Source organism: Panthera uncia, chromosome B4, assembly GCF_023721935.1.
Source record: "Panthera uncia isolate 11264 chromosome B4, Puncia_PCG_1.0, whole genome shotgun sequence".
NCBI classification, from domain to species: Eukaryota; Metazoa; Chordata; class Mammalia; order Carnivora; family Felidae; genus Panthera; species Panthera uncia.
In genome coordinates, this window is record NC_064809.1 from 132,989,583 (window position 1) to 133,013,295 (window position 23,713).

General features: G+C 50.8%; 1 protein-coding gene across 9 annotated transcripts in view; it reads right to left on the reverse strand.

Annotated features, from left to right (window-relative positions):
- The window catches only part of EFCAB6 (EF-hand calcium binding domain 6), a 244,502-nt gene that overhangs the window by 52,009 nt on the left and 168,780 nt on the right, over positions 1-23,713 (reverse strand). For all 9 annotated transcript variants that reach the window (XM_049626480.1, XM_049626482.1, XM_049626481.1 and 6 more), the window contains 3 exons: positions 19,821-19,917; positions 14,003-14,121; positions 4,991-5,185 (listed from right to left, as the gene is read on the reverse strand). In XM_049626480.1, coding sequence (XP_049482437.1) covers positions 4,991-5,185; positions 14,003-14,121; positions 19,821-19,917 — 411 coding nt within the window. The remainder of the gene's footprint in view (positions 1-4,990; positions 5,186-14,002; positions 14,122-19,820; positions 19,918-23,713) is intronic.

The window sequence follows — 23,713 nt, forward strand, 5'->3', positions numbered from 1 at the left end:
GATGATTTGCTGGGTCGTCGAGGAACTGATCTTGAAGGCGTCTTGCAGCCTTGGTGTAACTTTTGCATTAAAAGGTGTTCTGGAAAAAATAGTGAGTTTGTACCGTTATCATATTATTATTATTATCTTTAGCAGAACTATATTATAGAAATTACAGCCTTGTTTTTTTTTTTTTTACTAGAATTTGTTACTTTAAAAATAGAACAAGGAATTAAAAACTACAGAGAGCGATGCTCCTCGATGCGCTCGGTGAAAACTGGGGGAGCACCTCTTACATGCCAGCTACGGCTCTGGGCATCGGGACGCGTCTAGGGGCTCAAACAGGCATCCCCAGAAGAACTTTCATCCCAGTGGGGCGAGGCCGGCTTGAGACAGAAGACATCGGGAACACTGCGCAGGGGGTCAGTGGAGACTGCGGAGCAGGACTGAGGACCCCGCCTGGGAGCAGGCTGCAATTCCCATGGGGAGGTGCAGGTACGCCTCTCGGGGAGAGAGGCACTCGAACAGATATGGGTGTCACCCCCCACCCCTAGAGAGCTCTCCTGGGTTCAGGGGCAGAGACCCCTAGGCATTTGGCATTTTATTAGTTTTATTAGGTACTGTGTTGTTAAGAAACACAGCCACCAGGGGCGCCTGGGTGGCTCAGTCAGTTAAGAGTCTGACTCTTTTTTTTAAATGTATTTTTGACAGAGAGAAAGACAGAGCATGAGCGAGGGAGGGGCAGAGAGAGAGGGAGACACAGAATCCGAAGCAGGCTCCCGGCTCCGAGCTGTCAGCACAGAGCCCGACGCGGGGCTCAAACTCACCGACCGCGAGATCCTGACCTGAGCCGAAGTTGGACGCTTAACTGACTGAGCCACCCAGGCGCCCCAAGTATCTGACTCTTGATTTCGGCTCAGGTCATGATCTTGCAGTTGGTGAGTTCGAGCCCTGCGTCGGGCTCTGCGCTGACAGCATGAAGCCTGCTTGGGATTCTTGGTCTCCCTCTCTCTCTGCCCCCTCCCCTGCTGGCTCTTTCTCTCTGAGAATAAACTTCAGAAAGAAAGAAAGGAAGAAAGAAAGAAAGAAAGAAAGAAAGAAAGAAAGAAAGAAAGAAAGGAAGGAGGAAGGAAGGGAGGGAAGAAAAAAAGAAAGAAAGAAAGAGAAAGAAGGAAAGAAAGAAAGAGAAAGAGAGAGAAAGAAAAAGAAAGAAGGAAAGAAAGAAAGAGAAAGAAAGAGAGAGAAAGAAAGAAAGAAAGACAGACAGAAGGGAAGAAAGAAAGAAAGAAAGAAAGAGAAAGAAAGAAAAAGAAGGAAAGAGAGAGAAAGAAAGAAAAAGGAAAGAAAGAAAGAGAAAGAAAGAGAGAGAAAGAAAGAAAGAAAGAGAGAGAGAAAGAAAGAAGGAAACACAGCCACCATTTGTGGGCGTCGATGGGCAAAGCTGGAGCTGTGTGGGCTTCATGTACGTTCTCCCACTGACTCTTCTCAACAACCCTGCAAGGGAGGTGGGTAACTATCTCCTCACTTTACAGACGAGGGACAAGAGTGCCGTCTGTAAAGTGGGCCCATCCAGGCCTGCCTCTCGCAGGGACAGAGGCGGCGCCTGGCCACAGCCCCTGCGGGAGGGCTGTTCTCCTTAGAGAACACGTTCAAGAATGTATGACTCCATCTGTCAAGAAAATTCTTCCCCGATGGGGGGAAAAATACAAATATTGTTAAGGGACTAAAACAAGTGTAGAAACCTTTCAGCATGAACAATCTTGCACCTGGCCTTGGTGAACTGATTGTAAATTCCATGACCTCGGCTCACCCAGGTCTCTAAGAAGAGCGACATGCTCGTCTGGCAGGCTCGGGCTCGGGCTGGGCTGTGGGGTTCTTATTCAGGGAAGAGACTGTGCTATAAATTCCAAACCCGGAATCTTTGCCGGTAATTGTCTACCACCCCAGATATGTATTTGTGGAGACAGCAGTTCCTTGAGCATGCCTAGAAAAAAGAATCCACCCAGACAGGAGAGTCGGGGGGAAGCTGAGCGGGAGCGTGCAGGTCAGATGGGGACAGTGGCACTGACTTGGAAGCTACGTGGGTCATCATCTGCCCCCTTCCCTCCCTGGTCTCCAGTTTGGAGCTGGCCAACTGAGGACTGAGCTCGTTTGAGCCACGGATACAAATGAGCTGCGTTAACCGTTCGGCAAATGTATACCAACAGCGGCAACATTCTGGATTCTCTTACAGGTGTGTGCTGAATTCAGTCCCGCATTACAGAATGATTACTCGTCATCACAACTATTATATTCCACTTAATCCTTCAAAATGAAAGCAAATGAAGGTATAAAAAAATCAAAACATTTTTTGAGATACATATTTTTAGAAAATTGAGGCATTCAGCACTTCTTGGACTGGTTTCTAGGCAGTAATTACTTCCCTTGCAGAGTAAATATGCGCACAGAGTAAATGAGGGTTTCGGGCACAGATCACACCATACCGCTGAACTGAACGAGTGTGGGCCGACACTCTGGGACAGGCTGCCACTGCTCCGGGCCCGTGGCTGGCTCCTGGTCCGGACAACGAGTCAGAGTCTGAAGAGGGCACAGTCATGGCCAGTGGGATGGCCACAGAGCCCTCCCCGACACCACCTTGCCGGGCCTGGCTCTGCTGGTTTTGTTCACACACCTCCCGATCCAATTTTCGAACAGGCCACGGCTTCCGTGGCTGGTTCACTCTTTCTGCTCTGATTCAAATCTTCAACTCAGCCTTGGGCAAAATAGAGCAAGACGTGGAAAACAAGCATGAGTTTGAAAAAGGATTTTTCATAATTTTTTAAGATGTATTTCTGGCACGCCAAACAAGTTCTCTCAGATTTAAGAGGCAAATCAAAATTTCGGTCACTGTAACAGACCTGTCTCCTCATTTCTCATCCGAGGAGCTAGAAGATCCTGGAAACACCAGGAAGACTCACTGTCCCCAAATTTGAAAGCGGGCCATTCTGAAGGGCAAAGTTACTCGACAATTTTATAACCTGACGTCTTTGAGGAAACAGAAGTCGGTCATGCATTTTCATGAAATCAGGCTTGCCTTCTTTGGTCAGAAAGTGTGCTGGTGGCAGAGAGGGCAGGGTGAGTGTGAATCAGTTAACTGAGCTCAGGGATCTGAGAGACACTGTTTGGTGGCTCCCAGTTCTTTCCGCTGCGATCCACGTTTGCACAATAAACGGAAACTCAAGAAGAGGAAGAATGCGGCGTGAGCCCGCCGAGGATGTGAGATTTCTCTTGGAGCCTCATTACTCACAAGTGGCAGGAGGGAAGACACGAGTGGGTAATGAGGCCAGCCCTGTCTGGTAAAGATAAATTCCACTTTCTCATTAGTTTTATGGCATATTTGATTTATACCAATCTTGAGCATAGTTTTACTTCAAATCTCACAAATTCGATTCTCTTGCTTCAGGCTTCATAACTCAGTGAACTTGGGACCTCATTCGGAGGTGTGTTTGAACTGCTTTTCTCGTAAACCCCATTTAGCCATCACGTTTCTTCCCCGTGTCCTTGGGGGTTCTTATTTCCTTTGGGGATTCTTCAGCAACAACCCATTCGCTCATTCCGGTGCCATTTGAGGTGGTGGTGGTGACAGAGAGCTGAAGTGACAGGCAACAGACAGAAACACAGATGAGAACAGCATGGAGCTAGAGTCCCAGCCTTGGTGGGTGCTGACGGAGACCACCAGGGCCTGGGACTGATCAGGGACATCTGTCCCATGGCTTGATAGTTACATCGAATGCAGCAAAATTTTCTCCTGTTATAAATTTAAAAAATCTTTTTAATGTTTATTTATTTTTGAGGGAAAGAGAGACAGAGTGCGAGCGGGCAGAGGAGGGGCAGAGAGAGAGAGGGGGACACAGAATCCGAAGCAGGCTCCAGGCTCCAAGCCGTCAGCATAGAGCCCGACGCGGGGCTCGAACTCACGGACCGCGAGATCAGGACTGGAGCCAACATTGGACACTTAAGTGACTGAGCCACCCAGGCACCCCATCCTGTGTTATAATTTTTTTTAAGTAGTACATTAGTAACTGGTTTTAAACTTTGAAGATAGTAATATACAGTCCCATCATCCAAATACAACCCACTACCCCTCGCACATCATCTTCTGGTCCTTGTGAACAGGCACCCACGTTTGACGTGGTTCCAGTCATGATACACTTACTGGTTAAAATGTCATTTCCAATCACCCTTTGATCACAAACATTTTCCAGTCTTCCCGATGCTAACTGAACAGGCATGTAGTTTTTCATATTCCTGGGGCCATACTTTATAAGGCAGCACGCTCACTGTGACTGGCAGGTGTCCCTTTTAGTTGTTGTTGAAGACACGCTAGAAATCCTATCTTCCAACCACTAAACGGTTGGCTTCTACTACATTATTTCTCTGGGATAAAGTTCCCCAAGTGGAAGTACTGAGCTAAGGAATATGTCTTGTTCATTCACTCATTCATTCATTCATCCATGCATCCATTCATTCATCCATCCATTCATTCATTCATCCATGCATCCATTCATTCATTCATCCATCCATTCATTCATGAATCCATTCATCCATCCATCCATCCATTCATTCATCCATTCATTCATTCATCCATTCACCAACAGAGGTTCATGGGGTGTCTACGAGGAGTCAGGCAGTGTTCTGCACTACACGAAGACGGGTATGTCCTTCTGGAACTTGCCATCTGGTTGGGCGAGGGGTGGGTCCCGGGTGTGTAGGTTAGTAAACACCTGAAAAGTTCTCAAAGGTGACCTACAAAACAGGAATGATGTGAGGCCGTGACTGAAGACGGCTCACAGCTCTTTAACTCCTTTATAACTCTGCGACCTCGCACCCATTTCGAGAACCTACAGCAGCGAGGAGCATTTCATGACGACTTTGCCAGCACTGGGAGGTACCACTTCAAACCCACTTTGGCTGCAAGGGTACGCGTCGAACAGGTGGCCAGCTCACGGTCCCGCGATACTTACGCACTCACCTGGCCGGCGCGGCCCTGTCTGGGCTCTGCTGTGGCTGTCGGGCCTCCTCGTGCGCCTGCTGTGGCTTCGTGAAATGGCCCATGAAGTTGAAGTAGTCCTCGGCATAGGGCCGATGAATGTCTGCCGAGTAGTTAATCCCCAATTTCTGTAAAAATTCTTGGTAAGTTATGTGTCCTCTTCCGTCGGTGTCATAGCTTCAGAAACAAACAGGACCCTCGTCAGTAGCCACCACGGTGTGTGGGTGCTCAGTGTTCTGACAATACCTGCACTGTTTGGGGGCAAGGTGGGGGCTCGTCTGGTTCCTCGCCACGCGGTGCACCCTGCAGATGGGCAGCACCGCTCAACGGGGGGAGCCGGAAATGCAGAGTCTCTGGGGTCACCCAGACCTGACCTGAATCTGCATTTAACAAGATCCCTGGGTGATTCACAGGCACATCAAACTAGGAAACCTCTTATCAACAGAACGATCACACCTCACGTGAGGTGAGCTTGGCCACCCCGAGAGGGCGTCCGAATTCATGCAGTTGTCATGCTGTGAGAAAGATGTCCGTGGCCACAGAAAATGAAAATCAAGCTTTCCATTCATTCAGCAGTGTGGTTTTTAGTAAATGTGCAATTTTTTTTTTTTTTTTATTGAGCACCTACATGTAAGGACTATGTTAAGGTTTAGAAGAAAGTCCTTCAAAAAACATACTCAATCTTAAAACTCAAATAAATGAAGGCCATTTGATTCAAATTCCCCATTTTCTCTTTGAAGAGATGCCAATTACATACGACCAACGAGCGAGACCAGTAAGGAAAACAAGATAAGAATTATGCTACGTACCTTTTATGTCATTTTCTATTAGTGAGATGTTTCTGAATTATAATTCATTAAAAAAGGCGTAATGGAGGGTTTTTATCTCCCAGCATTATTCAAATAGAATAGAATTACTTCAATAAAAATTTTAAGGCAAATTGCCAATTTTCTTTAAAGGAAAAAGAAAGCATTTATTTTTACCAAAAGATCTTGGTCCTCATCTAACCGATAAAAATGCCATTTGCAGATGTGAGTTTTTCCCAGACGAACTCAAGAGTTACAAGAACCAAGCCTATATTTAAACAGCGTTGTGGGCATAATCCTCTGGCAGGCTGTTTGGACGTTTGTCTGAGCATAAGGGCGGACGGCTTTCCTTTGTGAGGCCGAGCTTCCCTCTGCTCGTTAGCTGACAAGACGAGGAAAAATCTGCCGAACCCCACGCTCACTCGCCTCTGACACACGGAGACCTTTCCACCGGCTTCAGTTGAGCAGCAATGAAGGAGATGTATTTATTTACCTGACTCTCTTGTCCTCGAGGGGTGGGGTGGTGGGTGGGGGGTGAGGGGTGGGAAGTTCAGGCAAACACTCCATGCCCCTGTGCTAAATCCTGCAGCGCGTTCCAGGCGTGGGAATGCTGTCCACCCTTCCCCAAGGCCAAGGGGGCTGTTCCCCCGAGGCATCCACAGAACCGGAGGCCTCTCCCCCTCCCCACTCTTGCTTCTGTGCCCTACACGCTTGTAGCTTCCTTCCCTGGTGTCTGACTCTACCTGCCTTATCAGCACCCAGACCTACTTTTGTCATGTACTATCTTACAAAGAAAGGAGCTTTCCCCCCCCCCCCCCCCCCAGTGATCGTGAGGTGGCCCAGGGCAGAGAACTCCAAGTCAAACACAAGCTCCCAGGCCCGGAGACCCTGGCAAGGCGCTCAGCCGTTCTGGAGCTCTGTGCCCTCATCTGGGAGCCACCAAAGGCCTTCCCAGACCTAACGTCTCAGATCGGCACCCGGACCGCCCCTCCGACTAGATTCATGAAAGCCTCTGAGGCCTTTCCAGGTGTCTGTTATTAGTACAACCTTCGTACCTGCAACCCCCCCCCCGCCCCCCGCAGATACCATTCTACCTGCATTCAGTGGATTTTGTTTCTAAAACAAAACAAAGTGCCACACCCACCAAAGGGGGCCGGTGGGGTATCTCCTTGCCAAGGCTCGTCCTGTGATTCTTGTAGGGTAGTGACGCTCAGGCGGCACAAGGCCTCTAGCAAACAGCTCTTCCTGCTACTGGGGGTAAGATTCCGGCTGCAGAAAGGGCAGTGGAGTTTTCCATCGATGGACCTAGGGAGGGGTGCCACTCCTTGAGCCCCTAGGGTGATCCCAGGGCCGCGCGTCTCTCCCTGAACTGCATCAGGCCCGACCAGCCTTGGGCCAGCAGAGTGATAGAATAATGCAACTCTGGTCAAGACCCCCCTTGAATAAAGCCCCCAAGGGCTCCCCACTCCTGCAGGAGGGCTCCGGAAAGAATGGTGCGGAGACCACCCACTGACAAGCGACCCCTCTCTCCTCCTAAGTCGCAAGTGCTGTGTTTCCACCCGCCCCTGGATTCCTCTGGGGTCTGGTGAGGGTCGGTGGGTAAACGCTTAGACCAGGGCCTGGCACCCAGGGAGCACACGCCGGTGTCCTGTGGCTGCTTGACTCCCACAGGCTCAACCACGTCCTTCTTTTTGCCTCTGCATCTGTAGCACTTGCCTTCCTCCCCTGCCAGACGGCAAGTTTCTCGAGGAGCAACCACGCCGTCTTTATCTTACAAACAGACTCCCAGCGCCCGGCAACAGGCCTCCCAAAGCTTCATTATCAATACTTGTCTGTTGAGCTAACGAAGGCAGGGGACGCGTGTTCCCCAGGAAGCGCTGCCATCCTGGCGTGTTGTGCACAAGAGACTACTGACAACAAACTCTGAATCGTGACACTTGAACTGAATGAAAAGACGCTTCTTAATTACTTCATTAATAAAGATCATAAACATTCTATTCTCATCGCAGGGGAACGGAAGACCAGATTGCACAATTGCGACTAAAATATTGTTGTGAACGTGAATAATAAGAGAGTTAATTCAGCTTACATAACCTCGCCCTTCATTATATAATCCTTTGTGTAACATTTTAAAAAATCAACTTGCCTATAAAGGTTGAATTTTAAAACGGTTCGGCAGCAGATGTGCTAGGAAAAATGTGCACATAAACAGAGGACCCATAAAAGCCTGCATTTGCATGTGGCAATGGCCACTAATTTATGATATGATCAGATTACCCTGCCCATTTATTGTACACACAGCAGTTCAGTCGCACTCATGATTCGAATAGCTTTGCACTGATTGCTTTGCTGGAAAGTCTTAGTCCTTCGTGCTCAGTTTAGGTGCTCGACTCTTGCGTCAGTGACAGGTCTACCCCCTAACACCGACCCCAGAGTCAGGGGGTCTGGGGTAAGCCCCACTGATGACTCAGGCCAGGCAGCCTGGGACACACGGAATCCTCTCCGGTGTCGCCTGTGAGGGTGGTCTGATGGCCACGGCATTCAGCAAGTCCTGGTGGAATCACGGGTTCTGGAGCCATCTGGGGCCACGACCCCTCCTCTGTGCCCCCCAGCAAGTAGTGGTCTGGCCTTGGGTAAAACCACGCCAGGGATGGGAAATGCACCCCTTCAAAGACTGCCCGCTGGAGTGCCAGACAACCTGAATCATAAATAGTTCTTCATGCTGAGCTAGGAGCCTATGTGGCCAGTCATCTCCAAGCGCTTCCAAAACTCCTTCCCTGCCATTGTGTCCCATTCAGTCTCCTCCTTCCTAATCTCTACAGACCTTGCTCATTGGACCCCTTCAAGTCCTTTCCCACCTTGGGGCCCTCCGTGTCCGGGTGTCCCACAGCCCGATGCTCCCAGGTTCCAGCCAGGAGGCTGCCGTGGCTGAGCCGATGCCGAGGACCCAGCTTCTTGGGAACCTGAGAGCCCGGGCTGCTCCCAGGGAGCTGGTACCTTTGGCACAGGCATCTTGGCACCGTCTCTTCTTTTGATGCCGGAATACCAATATATAACTTTCTACGAAATTATGAAATGTGCAAAAATGGGGCACCAGTGATCCCCAAAGCTTTCCATCAAGTCCACTTGGTCGGCTGGCTTTATACAACTAATCATCTCTACTGTTCATCCTGAGACTTGCTTTCCTGCTTTAGTCTTCTGTGAATTTTTACGGTGTGTTTTTTTCATGGTTGTTCAGCAAAGTCTGTTTTAGATCCAAAATAGATGAATTCTGTCTGGCGAAACGAGGCTAGAGAATGTACTCAGCACGGCGCGCATGTCCCACAGTGGGTCCTGGGCAGGCCTCTCGGTGGTCCCCGTGCTGGACAGGCTCTGCCGAGACAGGCAGGGCCCTTCCTCTCCCGTCTCAGACCTGCCCCTCCCCCGGGCCCCGGGCCTCTGCTCACCGGCATGCCCTTCCCCACCCCTGGCTAATGACTGTTTGTTAAGACTCAGCTCAGGTGTCCTCGCGTCTCCTGGGATCCCTCCCCTGAACACGCACGCGGCTCCCACCGCCCCGCCACCGCCACCGTCGCGTTCCTTGTCTGCCCTCCCTGCTGAGCTGTGAGCCGCCTGAGAGTGAGGGCTGCCTCATCTCTGGAACCCCAGAAGCTAGCACAAGGCCTACAACGCAGGAAGTTTCAGAAACTCCCTGCTTCATGATTGTTCAGATGAATGAAGGCATGAATGAAGACGCTTCCATCTTGTGATTTATTCTTAGCGGGCTCTCCAAAACCAAACACGCTGCTCCTTACAGATCCTAATTTGGCTCCAGTTAGCAGGTTTCCTTTCACACCAGCCTCCTCCAGGCTCGAACATTTTGTTCCTTTAATCCCCGATAAGCCAGTCCACGGTATGGCTCGCTTAACTCCCAGGTGCTCCCCGATCTGTCCGGCCCCTGTGCCCGAGCCGGGCAGTGGACCAGCCCCAGGCCGCAGGCAGGAGGGTGTCACCTGGGGCTGAAGCCCGCCAAAGCCCGTGTGATCCTGTGGTTCCGCAGACGCCCCCCGCTGAGACAAGGCAGCCACAGGCTGGAAGCTGGCCAGATCCCCAAATCACCGCTTGGGAGAGAAGCGTCCAGAAGAGATGCTACACGTGCTGTAGACGTAGGATGAGTAAGAAACAAAACGGAGAAACAAAACTTCGATGTGCTGCGCCACTGCGATTTGGGGGTTAATTCATTAATTTACTTCCACAGCATAAACGAGACCCTCCAGACTCATCTGAGGCTCTAAACTAATGTACTTCACAGGTGCTTAATAAATGTTGAGTGAATAATGGATGCTATTTTTTTTTTCCTTGTCTGTATTCTACCCTATTTTTAAATTTTGTATTTTTGAAAGAGCAGACGTTATTTGTCCGCTCACGTCCACCTACCCACGTCGGGGGGCTTTCCTATTCCGACAGTCGGACCCCCCGGGCTGACAGAGCGTGTCACAGCGGTCCCAGCTCCCTCTGGGTGGGGGAGAACGCCCCTCCCATTGCTCGGGCGACCGAAGGAGGCTCCTGGTGCCTAGACAACCCATGGCTGGCCAGCCCCCTGTCGCCGGCTCAGCGCCTCCTGCCCTGTGGTCCAGAGCCGGACCAGGGGCGCGAAGCAGGGCGGGGAAACTGCCATTGCCAGCAAAGACCGAGCGGTTGAGAGGAACAGGCCAGAAGGGTGAGTGAGGGTGAGGACGACCAGCTGAGACCACGATGGGTGGAAAAGTCACACTACCAGGTCACCATTTATCATTACAGCTGCTTTGCTGTTGTCTTTTCCTTTACGCTCTTCCGGATTTTCTGAGACTTCTAAAACGAGTGTTGCATTAACAGTGCAATCAGGAAAGAGTCTCAAATCTGTATCATCTTTTTGCGACCACTTTTTACGCTTATGTACGCCAGGTATTCCACATATACTATTTGGTCCCCGTTGCCATCCCATTTGATAGATGACTGAAGCCCGGAGAAGGCGAGCCACGGGCCCGGGGTCACACAGCTCAGTCTGGGGCACCACGGGACAAGGTGCAGCCCTCGCTAGACCACAGCCCTTAGCCGCAGGCTACCCAGCCACCTAGGTTGTCTTCCCAACTTCCGCAGGGGCATCCGATCTCCTCACACGGCCTCTCCCTCCGGGCCGCTAAGACTCACTTCTCTTCCTAAGTCTCCCTCACACCTGTCACTTCCTCCCCAGTCCTCCCTCCACTGCCAGGAAAGCTCACCACGTCCTCTCACTTGGCCCGCTGACCTCTGTGCCGCCCACCCAGTCTCCTGTAATCATCCTCCCCACTGTGGCCAGAGTGATCTTTCTAGAACGCAGGGCTGCCTAGGTCTTTCCCTGCTAGCCACCTGGCCTTACGACAGCGTCCCTACCTCATCCTGCCCTTCGTAGTCCGGTCCAGCGGACGAGCAGGCCCGCTCTCCCGCACAGCCCAGGCTGCCTACGTCCCGGCCGCTCAGGTCAATCCGCGGTCCTGGGACGTGAATCCCTCCTTGGCCCGTCAGCTGGATGTTCACGTGGCTGCATTCAACCTCGTGCCCATCCTTCGGCACATCTTCCAAGTTACCCGCCGGCTGCTCCCGGGGAGGTGGGCCCGGGCAGAAGGCAGGAAGAGGGCAGTCCCGGCTGTGTCCGGTGCGCCTCCCGCCGTGGCCGTGGTTCCTGCTCCGCACAGTGGCTGAGATTCTAGCAGATTCGGAGGCAGCCTTGGGGTGAGATGCCTCCAGAAATGCCCCGTTTCCCGTTTGTCCTCCAGTCCCAGGTTAGAGAGCGGTTTCCTGATCTCTGGTTCGCTCCCTTCCTCTTCCTCTTCTAGCCCAGGGGGGCGGCAGCCTCTGGCCTGTAATACCACAATCCACCCCCCACCCCCCCGCCCAGGCTTCCGGTCCTTTGACCTCTTTGTCGTCCGTCACTGCCTTAGGCCCCACTTGGCCAGAAATAGTAGAGTGGTTTCTGCTTTCCTGCCCAGATACTGGTGTCTAACATTCCTGAAGTTTCCTTTGTCTCGAATGCCCCTCTTCCTCATCCCTCGGGGGTAGTTCCACCTGTGGCAGACGTCACCACCCGGGACACAACTCCGTAGTGGGCGCGGCCACGTGAAAGGACTCTGGCCAACAGAACTCGGGGAAAGTGACGGCCGCGTTCCCAGGCCTGGTGTCACGACAGCTCCAGGGGGTGGTGGGGCTCCTGGTCCACGCAGCAGCTTGTGGGCAGACCCCCCCACGACGCCCACGCTAGATCAGGACACCCTTGTCTGTCACCGCGGCTGGCCTCCCCTGACCGACGCGTGCAGCAAACTTAGCGGAGCAGAGCGAGGCCCAGAGAAGTTAAGTAACTTGACAGAGGCCCCGCAGCTGTGAGGACGGAGGCAGGAGCCATGGCCACCCGTCTGGCAGCGGGGCGCCCTCCCTTTGGGTCCCTCAGCACCCGTGGCGGGCAGTCGGCGGACAAATGCAGAAGCAGTTCTGACTTCATCAGTCGTCAGGGCAGACGTGTGTACGTTGAATCATGTCCATGAACGTATAAAGAAACTTGAGCCGGAAGCGGCAGGGAGTGTCTCACTCCCACTGAGACGGACACGTGCTCTATCCCCCCTTCAGGAAGACGAGTGAGCGTGCCCTTCTTCTCCCCCTCGAGGGGGACACTTGGCCCCAACACCCCTCTTTCCCGTGGCCCACACCCAGCCCGGGAACTCGTCCCGCCCCACTGGGATGCAGACGACAGTCTCTGGGCCCACCCATCCCTTCTCTGAACGTTCCCTGACCCATCTTCCTGAAGCGTGGCTGGGTGATCAGCCTTCGCTAGTCCCGAATGCCCGGCTGATATAATGCCTGAAGACCAGGGCTTTGGGGCCCTGGTGGCCCCACCCCTCCTTTCTCACCCTGGGAGCCCTGGGCCAGCACTCATGGAACGTCTCACCGACATCCCATGGGTGAGGGGATCCCCCTTCTCCCTGACCCCCGGGAGCTATTTCAACCTCCCTCCGACCGCGACAGCTTCCTGTTCCTCCACACACCCTCCCCGCCCCCACCTGCCGCTCCTGCTTTTACTCCCTCTTTCCTCCACACGTTCCCTCCTCTGGCATTTATCATGGCGACACTGTGCCCCCGCATATGGGCGACTGCTTGTGTCCCCTGACAGGTCCTCGAGTATTGAGACCACACAGTCGTCTTTGGATCATCCAAAAGACTGGGGAGCCCGATCTTCTGGTTACTCAGTGGGACCCACTCATTTAATCTACTGAAAGAGAATATGAATAAGGAGAGCCTCAACTGGCCCTGTGTTGGAGCTGATCTAAAAAAGAATAAGGATTTCATAAGAACTTCAAGTTGCTTTTCTAAATTAGACACAAAACAGCCCACCTCATTCTAAACTCGGCCAACATTTCAGCCTTCCACTTTGAACAGATGAAAAGCTAAAAAATTACATGAGCTGCTCTGTGCGCTTGCCCCTGGGGGGATGCACAATAGTGTGCACCGTCCTGCGGGGACGGGAGCGGCAACCAACACACGACGAGGACGGAGGCAATTCAAAGATGGATCTGGAACTCGGAAATTGACCGCATTGTTAGTGCACCCGGAAACTCGGGCCCCCACGCGGGGGATACTGCAACTGGGGGCCTGATTCAAGAACAGCTGAATCTAAAATACTTTTTGAAAAATGTAACCGACATTAGATATTATTTTCCGTCTAAGACACCCTCGGGAAACTACCCCAAGTTGCCAAAAGTTTGGTTATTTTCTTTCAACGAATTCCTTATCTACAAAAAACAGTTGTGCGACATTGATTTCCGTCTGCAGGCGATGGGGAGAGACTGCTTCTCCCCACACCCGTGGCAGGACTGTCTGCTGAGCTAGTTGCGTTAGGATTGCGTTTGGGGAGTGACGTCGCTTTCTAAAGTGATATAAGGATGGGCTTGAACTCCTGGTTCCCTGGAAATGCAAACATCTTAAGTCTGGTATCGATGATGAGGGTTTACCCTGATTCTCCATGTTCCCGGAGACCAGCCTCTATGGGGCGGAAGGGCAGCAGACAGACACAACCAGAGGAAACCATTCCTAGCTGAGCACCTTGCCCCCTAGCACAGAGCAAGGCTGGTGCTGAATTTGCAGCAGCCGGCAACCTGGGACCCTCGGGATGGAAGGGGGTCGACTGGTGGATGCCACTTACCTCATCCAGAGCTTTTCAAATTCCCTCGGTGTTAGAGGAATATCAAAACCGTACAGCGCGTTCTTTATATCCCGCCGCCGAAGAATGCCGTTGCCCTCACTGTTGGTTTCTATAAAATTCTACAATATTACAAGACGACAATTAGTAACCTACACAGTGTGTTCGTGGTAGTTTAGAGGATTGTCCACAGCCAATACCTGGAACAACAGAAGACGTGTCTCTCCCCTCTCTACCTGCTTAATTACTTTTCAGTCAAAGCTCCAGATACCCTCACCGTTTCGGTAAAGAAGGTGACCGAGCAAAACGCAAACAACTGTCATGAACTGGAAGGGGCTGGTTTCTGGGTGATGAGTGGTCTCAGGTGTATGACCCGGCCAACAACTTGGGCTCAAGAGCTATTAGAAATGAGGGTCCCAGAGCCTGGGGATTGAGACAGTAGCCCACGCTGCTGGAGGTGGTCATCTTGACAACGCAGCAGACTTGGTCCTCTGGTTGTAAGACAGGGATGAGGCACGCGAGACCCCAGCTCTGATGACGCGACGATACGGTAGCTTTATTTTTTTAAGTTTAATTATTTATGTTGGGGGGGAGGGGCAGAGAGAGAGGAAGAGAGAGACTCGAAAGCAGGCTCCGCGCCTCTGAGCAGAGCCTGACGTGGGGCTCGAACTCACGAACTGTGAGATCGTGACCTGAGCCGAAATCAAGAGCCGCACGCTTAACCCGCCGAGCCACCCAGGCGCCCCAATACGGTACCTTTTTAATGTCCCCCAGGGATGCAAAAGGTATCTGGGGAATTTTCGGCCTGTTAAGAGGGCCACAGACTAGCAGGTAATGTGTGGCACTCGGCACTGACTTAAACTGTTTGGAAGTAATAGCTCCTCTGACCCTCTTCCTCACAACACCGTGAGGTAGATGCAGGAGCACGTCTAGAAAGTCCTCTGCAAGCATCACAATCCACGGTGAAGGCAGAGACATTCCCTTTAAGACCAGGAACAGGCAAGGTCTCCGCTGCCCTCTTTTCCACGTCGTACTGGAGGTATCAGCCAGGGTAGTCAAGCAAGAAAAAGGAATAAAAGGTAAAAAACAGGACAGGAAGAAATACAGCTGTCGTTATTCACAGACGACGTGGCTGGATACGTAAGAAAGATCCACAAATGAATTACTATGCTAAGAGAATTTAGCAAGAAGTCTGGATTTCAGGTCAATAGGCAAGATCATTCATGTTCTTACATATCAGGCACAGAGAACAAATTTTAAAAAATATTTATAATAGCATCAAAAATAGAAAGTCTTAGGAATAAACCTCTTTCTAAGTTTATTTATTTTGAGAGAGAGAGAGAGAGAGAGAGGGAGGGAGAGAACAAGTGGGGGAGGGACAGAGAGAAGGAGAGAGAGAATCCCAAGTGCGCTCTATGCTGACAGGTTTAAACTCACAAACCGTGAGATCTTGACCCGAGCCAAAGTCAGACACTCAACAGACTGAGCCACACAGGTGCCCCATCCCAGGGAATAAACCTTACGAGTGATCGTAAGACCGCTACACAGAAAAGTATAAAAATTTATCGAAAGATATTTAAAGATATCAGAATAAATGGAGACGCACCATGCTCGTGAACTGGAAGACTCAAAATTGTAACGACGGCATTTCTCTCCAAATGCTTTGTTGCCTTGTGGAACTTGACAAACTGATTCATAAACTCTTAAAGGACAGGAGGAGGGACTTGCCTACCAGCTGATCAAGACGTATTACCGAGTTACTGTGATTACAGTGATGTGGTAAAGGTGCCAAGACAGACAAACTGACCCGGGGAACAGAGTGAGGAGCCCAGAGACACCCGCAGGCCTCGAGGCAGGACAGCGGTGATGCCATAAGTCAGGGGGAGAAGGATGGGCTTTACGGGGGCTAGACAACCGGGTCTCCATATGGAAGAGTGGGAGTGAACCCCTGCCTCCCAACACATAGGTGACACGTGGTGTGGATCTCAAGACCAGGATGGGAAAGGCTTCACTGGAGAGCTGCTGAAAGGTCTTCATGACTTCAGATGAAACACAGATTCTTGGGCGAGACCTACAGGAAATGTTAACACATTTCACATTTGACTCTATCAACAAGAAGAACCCGGGGCGCCTGGACGGTTCAGGCAGTCAGGTGTTGGACTTCGGCTCGGGTCACGATCTCACGGTTCGTGGGCTCGACCCCCGCGTCGGGCTCTGTGCTGACAGCTCGGATCCAGATTCTGTGTCTCCTTCTCTCTCTGCCCCTCCCCTGCTTACTCCCCGGTCTCTGTCTCTTAAAAGCGAATAAACATTTAAAAAAAATTTTTTTAACGAACTTATATCTACCAAAAGATATCGTATGAAAAGGATGCAAACACAGAACACAAACTGGGATTAGTGACTCGCACCACGTATCATTGACAAAAGACTAGTAGCCAAACCATGGTACGAGTTCCTATCGACCAATGAGAAATCACCAGAGAGCCCAGTGAGAAAACCAACGAGCAGGCCCTTCATGGAGAAAGGGAACCTGCCTCAGGAACAAACGAAAAGATACTCACCGCTCACGAGTAACCAACACACGCTACCTAAAACTAGAATGACACGCTGTTACGCATCCACTAGGGAGGAGGAAGCGGAGTCTGACAGCACCGAGGGCCACACAGTAGAGCTGAGCGGCTGTGTCTGAAGCCCCTGCCTCACAAAGCCAAGGCCGGTCACCGCCTGGCCCTTGATGCAAAGTGTGTGCGGCGCTAAGACATTGAGAGTGTTCTCCTCCTTCGTCTGGATGGCGGGTTACACGGTGGGATACAACTTGGGATACGCGGTGACTACCTTAAACGTACCTAAGCTACGCATGTATATTATTATTGTACGTATTACTACATACACTATATGCATTCATGCATATTATACACATACAAATACACACGTTATATATATATAATATATATAATATGTATTACTATTACATTGCACTGTAGAGTGACAACTTGAAAAATGAGCTTTAAAAAAAGCTCCTTCAATTATAATACAATTCTTTAGCACTCTTATTGGTGCTTATACCACAAGTCTCTTGGGAACAGAGACCGTGTCTCTTTTTTTTTTTGGCCGCTGTGTCTTTAATATCTTGCAACGGTCCATAGTTAATTCATAATAATGTTTGCTGAAGAAATCAATGAACTTATTTTCCAAACATACTTAAACGGAAGTGAGCCTGTTAAGCTGCCCAGAATAGGCCGACTGCGGGTGCGTCCAAGAGATCGGCCGGTGGTGTCCTTGGCCGAGCCCGGCTGAGTGGCCAGCCGGGGACCCTCGCTGAGGACAGCTAGAGGACGCAGTACCTGACTTGTTCAAGTTCCAAATGCAGTTTTACTGGGGACCACATCCTTTCCGACATTCGCGGGTCTTTTTGGCGAACCCACAGAAGTGCCCAGAGAGGAGACAAATGCCACGTGTCTGCCACGACCCAGAAGGGAAGGGCAAGGCTGTGCTGGATGGTAGGAGAACACCCGCCTCGTCACCAGGCGTCCGTCATTAATGCGTCTTATCTATGCGTCACCCTACTTTCTGCAGGTTTGGGATTCAGAACGAATCCCAAAAAGCTTTAGAGCTTTTTTCAAGATAAATTGAGAGAGTGGGAGAAATGTCCGATCGAATACTAATAAAACACACAGGGGCACGCAGTCCCGCGGGGGGGCCGAGAGAGGTGTGAGGCCCGGCACGAAGTGACGCTTGACCCCCTACAAAGTGGCTCCACATGCCCCTGCTGATTCCTCTTCCTCCGTAAGCCTCCAAGTCTTCTTCCCTTCCCACACTTCCACCAGGCTCCCTTCTAGAAGGGACTGACCCGAGGCTGCTGGCTTAGCAGCAGAGCACTCCAGGGTCCCCACACCTCCCCTAAACACACTTGGGGTTCTGCAGAACATCAGGGATAAAGATGGTTATGAGAGGCCACGGGAATCGGTGTGGAGAGGAGGGGCGCCTGGGGGGCTCAGTCGGTTGAGCTCAGGTCATGATCTCACAGTTTTGTGAGTTCGAGCCCCGCATCGGGTTCTGTGCTGGCAGCACGGAGCCTGCTTGGGATTCTCTCTCTCCCCTCTCTCTCCCCCCGCCCCACTCTCCCTCTCTCTAAATAAAAACAAAAACAAAGTATGGAGAGGTAAGTGCAGAGGACGTGCTCAAGGGAGTGAACACAGACAGAGAGGGTCACCGAGCCCGAGAGGGGGCAGGTCCAGACAGGGAGTGGAGGAGGCCCGACAGAGCCGTGGCAGGGCCAGGGGAGGAAGCATTCCAGGAAGCACGGATGCAACAAGGCAGAAACAAAGGCCTCCGGCAGCCTGTTCATTTTCCCCACGGCGCCCACCTGCTTTGTTAATAAGCTGCCTTTGTTTCTTAACCGCCACCTCTCCTGGTCTGTGAGCTCCGAAGGCTGGAAGAAGATGGGTCTTCGTTACCACCGAACCCCCAGCACAAACCCACGTACCCCGGAGATGTGCTGCGCGACATTCATCAGAGCAGGGCAGGACGAATCCAGGAAGGGCCTGGAAGGGGCCGTGGGAGCCCCTGGGTCCACGGAGGGCAGCATCAGCAGAGGGGGCATTATAGGGGCAGGAGGAAGAGTGGACAGAAATAGCAGGGAGGAGGGGAGAGGCAGGCCCAGAGAAGCTGGGGTGCAGGGTGTGGAGGATGATGTCACGCAGTGAGCTCGGCCCTCTCCCGGCTGCCATGCCCATGTGGTCGCAGAGTATAGCCCAGGGCTGGCCCCGCACTCCTGCAGGACGGCTCGGGAGGGCCAGCCCTACCCGTGGGAGCGGGAGGACTCCGTGTGATTTGCCACCCTGAGCCGCACCGTCAACTCTGACGGCAGGGGACTGGGGAGAGGCAGCCCAGGGGCGGCACAGGACTGACAAGACAGAACTTCACATCGGACACACGCCAAGAGAGGCAAACATTGAAAGAAAATGACCAGATGAAACCAAGTGGAGGCGTTCTTCACAACAATGTGAAAATCCTTCCGGGAGCGTCGGCTTGGCTCCATCGGTTAAGTGCCCGACCCGATTTCGTCTCAGGTCATGTTCTCGCGGTTCGTGAGATCAATCGAGAGCCCCACGTCGGGCTCTGCGCTGACAGTGCGGGACCTGCTTAGGATTCTTGCTTTCTCTGACCCTCCCCTACTCGTGCTCTCTTTCTCTCTCAAAGTAAATAAACTTAAAAAAAAAAAAGAAAAGAAAATTCTTCCACAGTGCAGTTTTAAAGACATTTCCTAAGGTGAAGGTGTTGTGTCCTTGTTGCGTTATGAAATGATCACCCACTCCTGGACGAACTCAGTCCCGCAGGCTCCGTTCTACTGTCCTGTGGGTACAACTGTCATTAGATTATGCGCCCATCTCAACACCAAATTCGTTTACACGATTGCCCATCTACAGCATTCACCTTCAAAATGTGCTTTCTATCGTTTTGGAAGACAGGAAGAAATCCCACCTACCCAGAAATGCAGGTTTTGAATGGGGTAAAAATAATATGACGGGGTTCTTTTTTTTTTTTCTTTAAAATTTTTAATTCATATCAAACCTGAGATACATCTAGGAATTTCTGTCCACATAACTCCTACAAATACTCCTTTTTCTAAACATCAGTTGACCTCGGATGGGAGAATTTATGCTGAAAAAGTATTTTAGGAATAAAAGGAGTCACCAGTTGGGTATAGAACATTGTTTTCCCATCTCAGCGACGGGATCTAAACAGCTTGATTATCCCAATGATCTGAAAACACTGAAATAGATTTCCTTTCCTTTTAAGGAAATAATCGTTTTCTTACCTTAGATAAGTCTGACCATCTGGTTTTTGCTTTGGTAGCAAGATACTGATGAGCCTGCTCACAAGCTAGTTCTGAATCTGCAACCTTCTGTTTTGGTCTTAAAAGAAAAATAAATAAATAAGTAAATAAATAAATAAGTAAATAAATAAATAAATAAATAAATAACTGTGTTTAAATTTAATGGACTCATTAATCTCCCAAGGGATTCCCCATCCCCGTTTGTTTCAAAGATACCGTTAAAGTCTGTTATTTCACATCTGGTCTAACTTAATTCTCAAAATACGGTCTTATTTCCCCAGCTGCATGTTAGGGAAGTCTTCTTAAATTTTATAAGTCCTTGTTTATTTTCAGATAAATGCTGTTCAACTTTCTCTGCCACTCACAAAACAAACAGGGCTCATTTCTTCTCAGAAGGGGAAAAAAACACCATAGAACAGTGAAGCCTCTTCAGAAGAAAACAACCACAAACTTTTATTTCTGAATTGGCGAATTGGAATAACAATGCAGACTAACAAATGGTTCAGGAACACGGGGCGGGGGTGGGGGGGGCACCGCTTTCTCGGTCCCAGCTACTGTTCAAAGGTTGGGCTCAAGTATGTAAAATGATCAAAATTCTGTTTATTTCCTCCTGGGATGATGGACGCCAAAGACACTTTAAAAAAATGCCCCACGCTTAACACCGTGGCTAAGCCCTGGATTCCTCCACTCGAAGGACGGGGGCGGATAAAATCTGTAAAACCCCTCCCCACTTCTTTTTCTGTAATTGCTCTGCTCCTCGGAGCACCTATCCCTCCCTTTCTGGCAACTTGAGCTGTTTTCCACATCCAGATCTGCATCTGAAATATTTTCCCTGCAGATATCAGGGCGCTCAGCACATTCCCCTGGCAAAACTGACCATATCCACATCACCCGACAGTTTCCTGAAATGGGACCACATCTGAGACCCCCCACCTGGAACCTGCGCTTACTCACAGGCATGTTGGGTGCTAAGCGCATCTTGCCACCGGACCGAGGCCCATAGAGACCCCAATATAAATTTCTCCTGAAGGGTCCCCAGAAGACCAGTGTGGGGGATGGACAGCAAGCAAGCCCCACAGAGCCCCTTTAAAGAAGCATTATTTACGCTTCTGCAAATGAACCGCATATAAGAAAAAAAGTCTAAGGTCAACCAGCATGCTGCCAGTTGAGAAAATGCAGGGATTTGTGTGTTGCAAACAATGGAGGTCAAAGGCTTACACAATCCCCCTAGAAGGGCCGCTTTGAACGTGACCCTCTGTATGTGACACTCAGGTCGGCAGCACCGTGTGGGTTTCTCAGGTGCTGACGGCCACCACGAGGTCAGTGACCAGCGGGTGCTGAGCACAGCCAGTCAAGTGACACATGCCGGCATTACCATCCCACTCTGCGAAAGAGGAAGCTGTGTTTTCGGGAAATTAACCAACCTGCCAAATGACACAGCCAGGACCTGGAAACCATTCAGACTCAGGTCTCCGATGCCATGGCTAGCCTTTCACGTGACCATCTGGTTTTTATCTGAAGCTACAGGTTTGCTGCCCCTGTAAGTCCACTCTTCGTAGGAAAAGATCCCTGAAATATTACACTTCACAGAGGTGAGGGACACCTCTGGTTTTTACGCACCGGGGGTCTTCTTTCCACTTAGCATTTCTGTTTCCGTTCAACAAACGCAGCATTGCCCAGTGCGTGGCTGGAGCGCCGGGCTCGGTGTGAAGGCTGGAAAAGTGGGGCTGCGGCTCCCGCCCACCAGACAAGGCTCCCCTGGAAGTTCCACCCTGGCACGCATTTCAGAAGCAGACGGCAAGCCAGGTCACGGCAACCCGAATCAACAAAGCAAGCGGCAATCAGTGTTCTTCATGTGGCTTCTTCAAATCCCTTCCAACACGCTCTGCTGCCCCCGGACAGCTGTCCTGGACCGCTCCTCAAGTTCCTTGATGACTGACGGTGCCCAGAGCCCACGAGTCACCAGGTGCATTGGTATCCATGATTACCCCCAAAACCTACACTGGGCTATACTGGGCCACAAAGCGTCTTATTTTAAGCAGCTCTTCTTCTTTGGCGAATTACGTAAACTGTGACCCCCACAGTTTGGCGAGCACAAACTCCTACATTGCTACCGTTGAACCAGACCAAATGAGGGCTTTCCCAGTTTCATTTTCCCTCCTGGAAAATGCCAGCTCATGGGGGTACACGGTAAACTATGGCGGGCACGCCTCCCTTTATTAAGAGCCCACCCCGGTCTTCAAATTCACCAATTACTTCTATATTGCTGAATCCAGGGGTCTTCGCTGACTTGTGTGTTCCATGTGCCCCTATTAACCATCTCTCCCCTCTCTGGTTGCCTTCATCATGCTGCGCTTTAAGGGACACCACGTGTTGGAATACCAATCCTGGGGCCGGGTGAACGTGTGCCTTCAGTGAGTGTGGTTTTCCCTCCCCACCTGGCTCCCCCAAACCTTGACCACTCCTCTCTCTTTCCACCCCAAAGTTTATTTACTCTTCTGAAAGGTCATCCCTTCTCATGTCCCCAGCCATGCCTTCCTGCCATTTACCCACACATCTGTACCGCTGGGGCTGTAATCTCCTCACCTACTTTTCTGTTCCATCTCTCTCCAACTGACTACTGGACTTCACAGAATCATGGAATTTCCAGGGTGGAAAGGGATCCAAAGGTCAACCAATCTAATCCTCTGTCACTAGTTCACCACTAAACGTTTGGGAAGGTTGGGGGGACTAGGTTGCATTTTCACAATTATTGCTTACGAGGACTGTAGGTCCTAATAATGATGCCTACTCCCCTGTCTTCACCTTAAGTTCCTCCTAAATCCAACCTGCACCCACAGGACTCACCTGAACTCCCCCCAAAGGATAGAGATTCTGAGGGGCATGTTCTGTGTCTGCAAAGTCAGCGAACCCAAACTGATCTCGCTATCTAAACACATACCTGAACGGCCTCCACCAACCCAATTTCTTTTCTAGGCCGTAAGTCTTGAATGTTTTCTCAGTGAGCCAGGCTCAAACCAGGGACACCTATGATTTTCCCATCCATTTCTCCCCGTCCCATTTTATATACTTGTCTCCTCAAGAGATCAGAAGGTTTTTCTATGGCCTTTTCCAAAAGTTACTGATTTCCTCTATTGCCTGACTCTTTAGATCTTGATAGTCAGGGAGACCCAGCCTTGTTATCAGCCAGTCTTTCCGATGCAAACATATATGACCTCTTACTCTGTGCTGCTCTGGGTTCTGTAGACACCCTGACCAGCGATGTGGACAGAGCCCACATCCTCAAGGAGCTCATACCATGATTGTGGGAACTTACAGCAACATGTGGAAAATGAATGAATCAGATAACTTGGGATATGAATGTGACCAAGAGTGATGGGTGAGAGGGGAGGCTTCAGCTAAGAAGGCCAGGGAGCGGCTCTCTGAGGCATGAGTGGTGATGAGGCAGCTGTGTGATCACAGGGACCAGCACTCCAGGCAGGGCAAGAGTCCTTGTCCCTCTTGTCCAGCTAAGAAGGAGAAGGCACACACTGCACCCTCTCCCCCCCACTGATTACAACTAAAAGCTCTCGACAGAATACAAGAAGTAATTCTGAGGACACCAAAAAGTAAATAATAGAAAGGTGATGGAGGGGTGCCTCGGTGGCTCAGTTGGTGAAGCGTCCGACTTCGCCTCAGGTCATGATCTCACGGCTCGTGGGTTCAAGCCCCATGTCAAGCTCTGTGCTGACACCTCGGAGCCTGGAGCTTGCTTTGGGTTCTGTGCCTCTCTCTCTCTCTGCCCCTCCCCTGCTCACGCTCTGCCTCTCTCTCAAAAATAAGCAAACATTAAAAAAAAAAAAAAAAGAAGGATGATGGAGAGGGAAATCAAAACT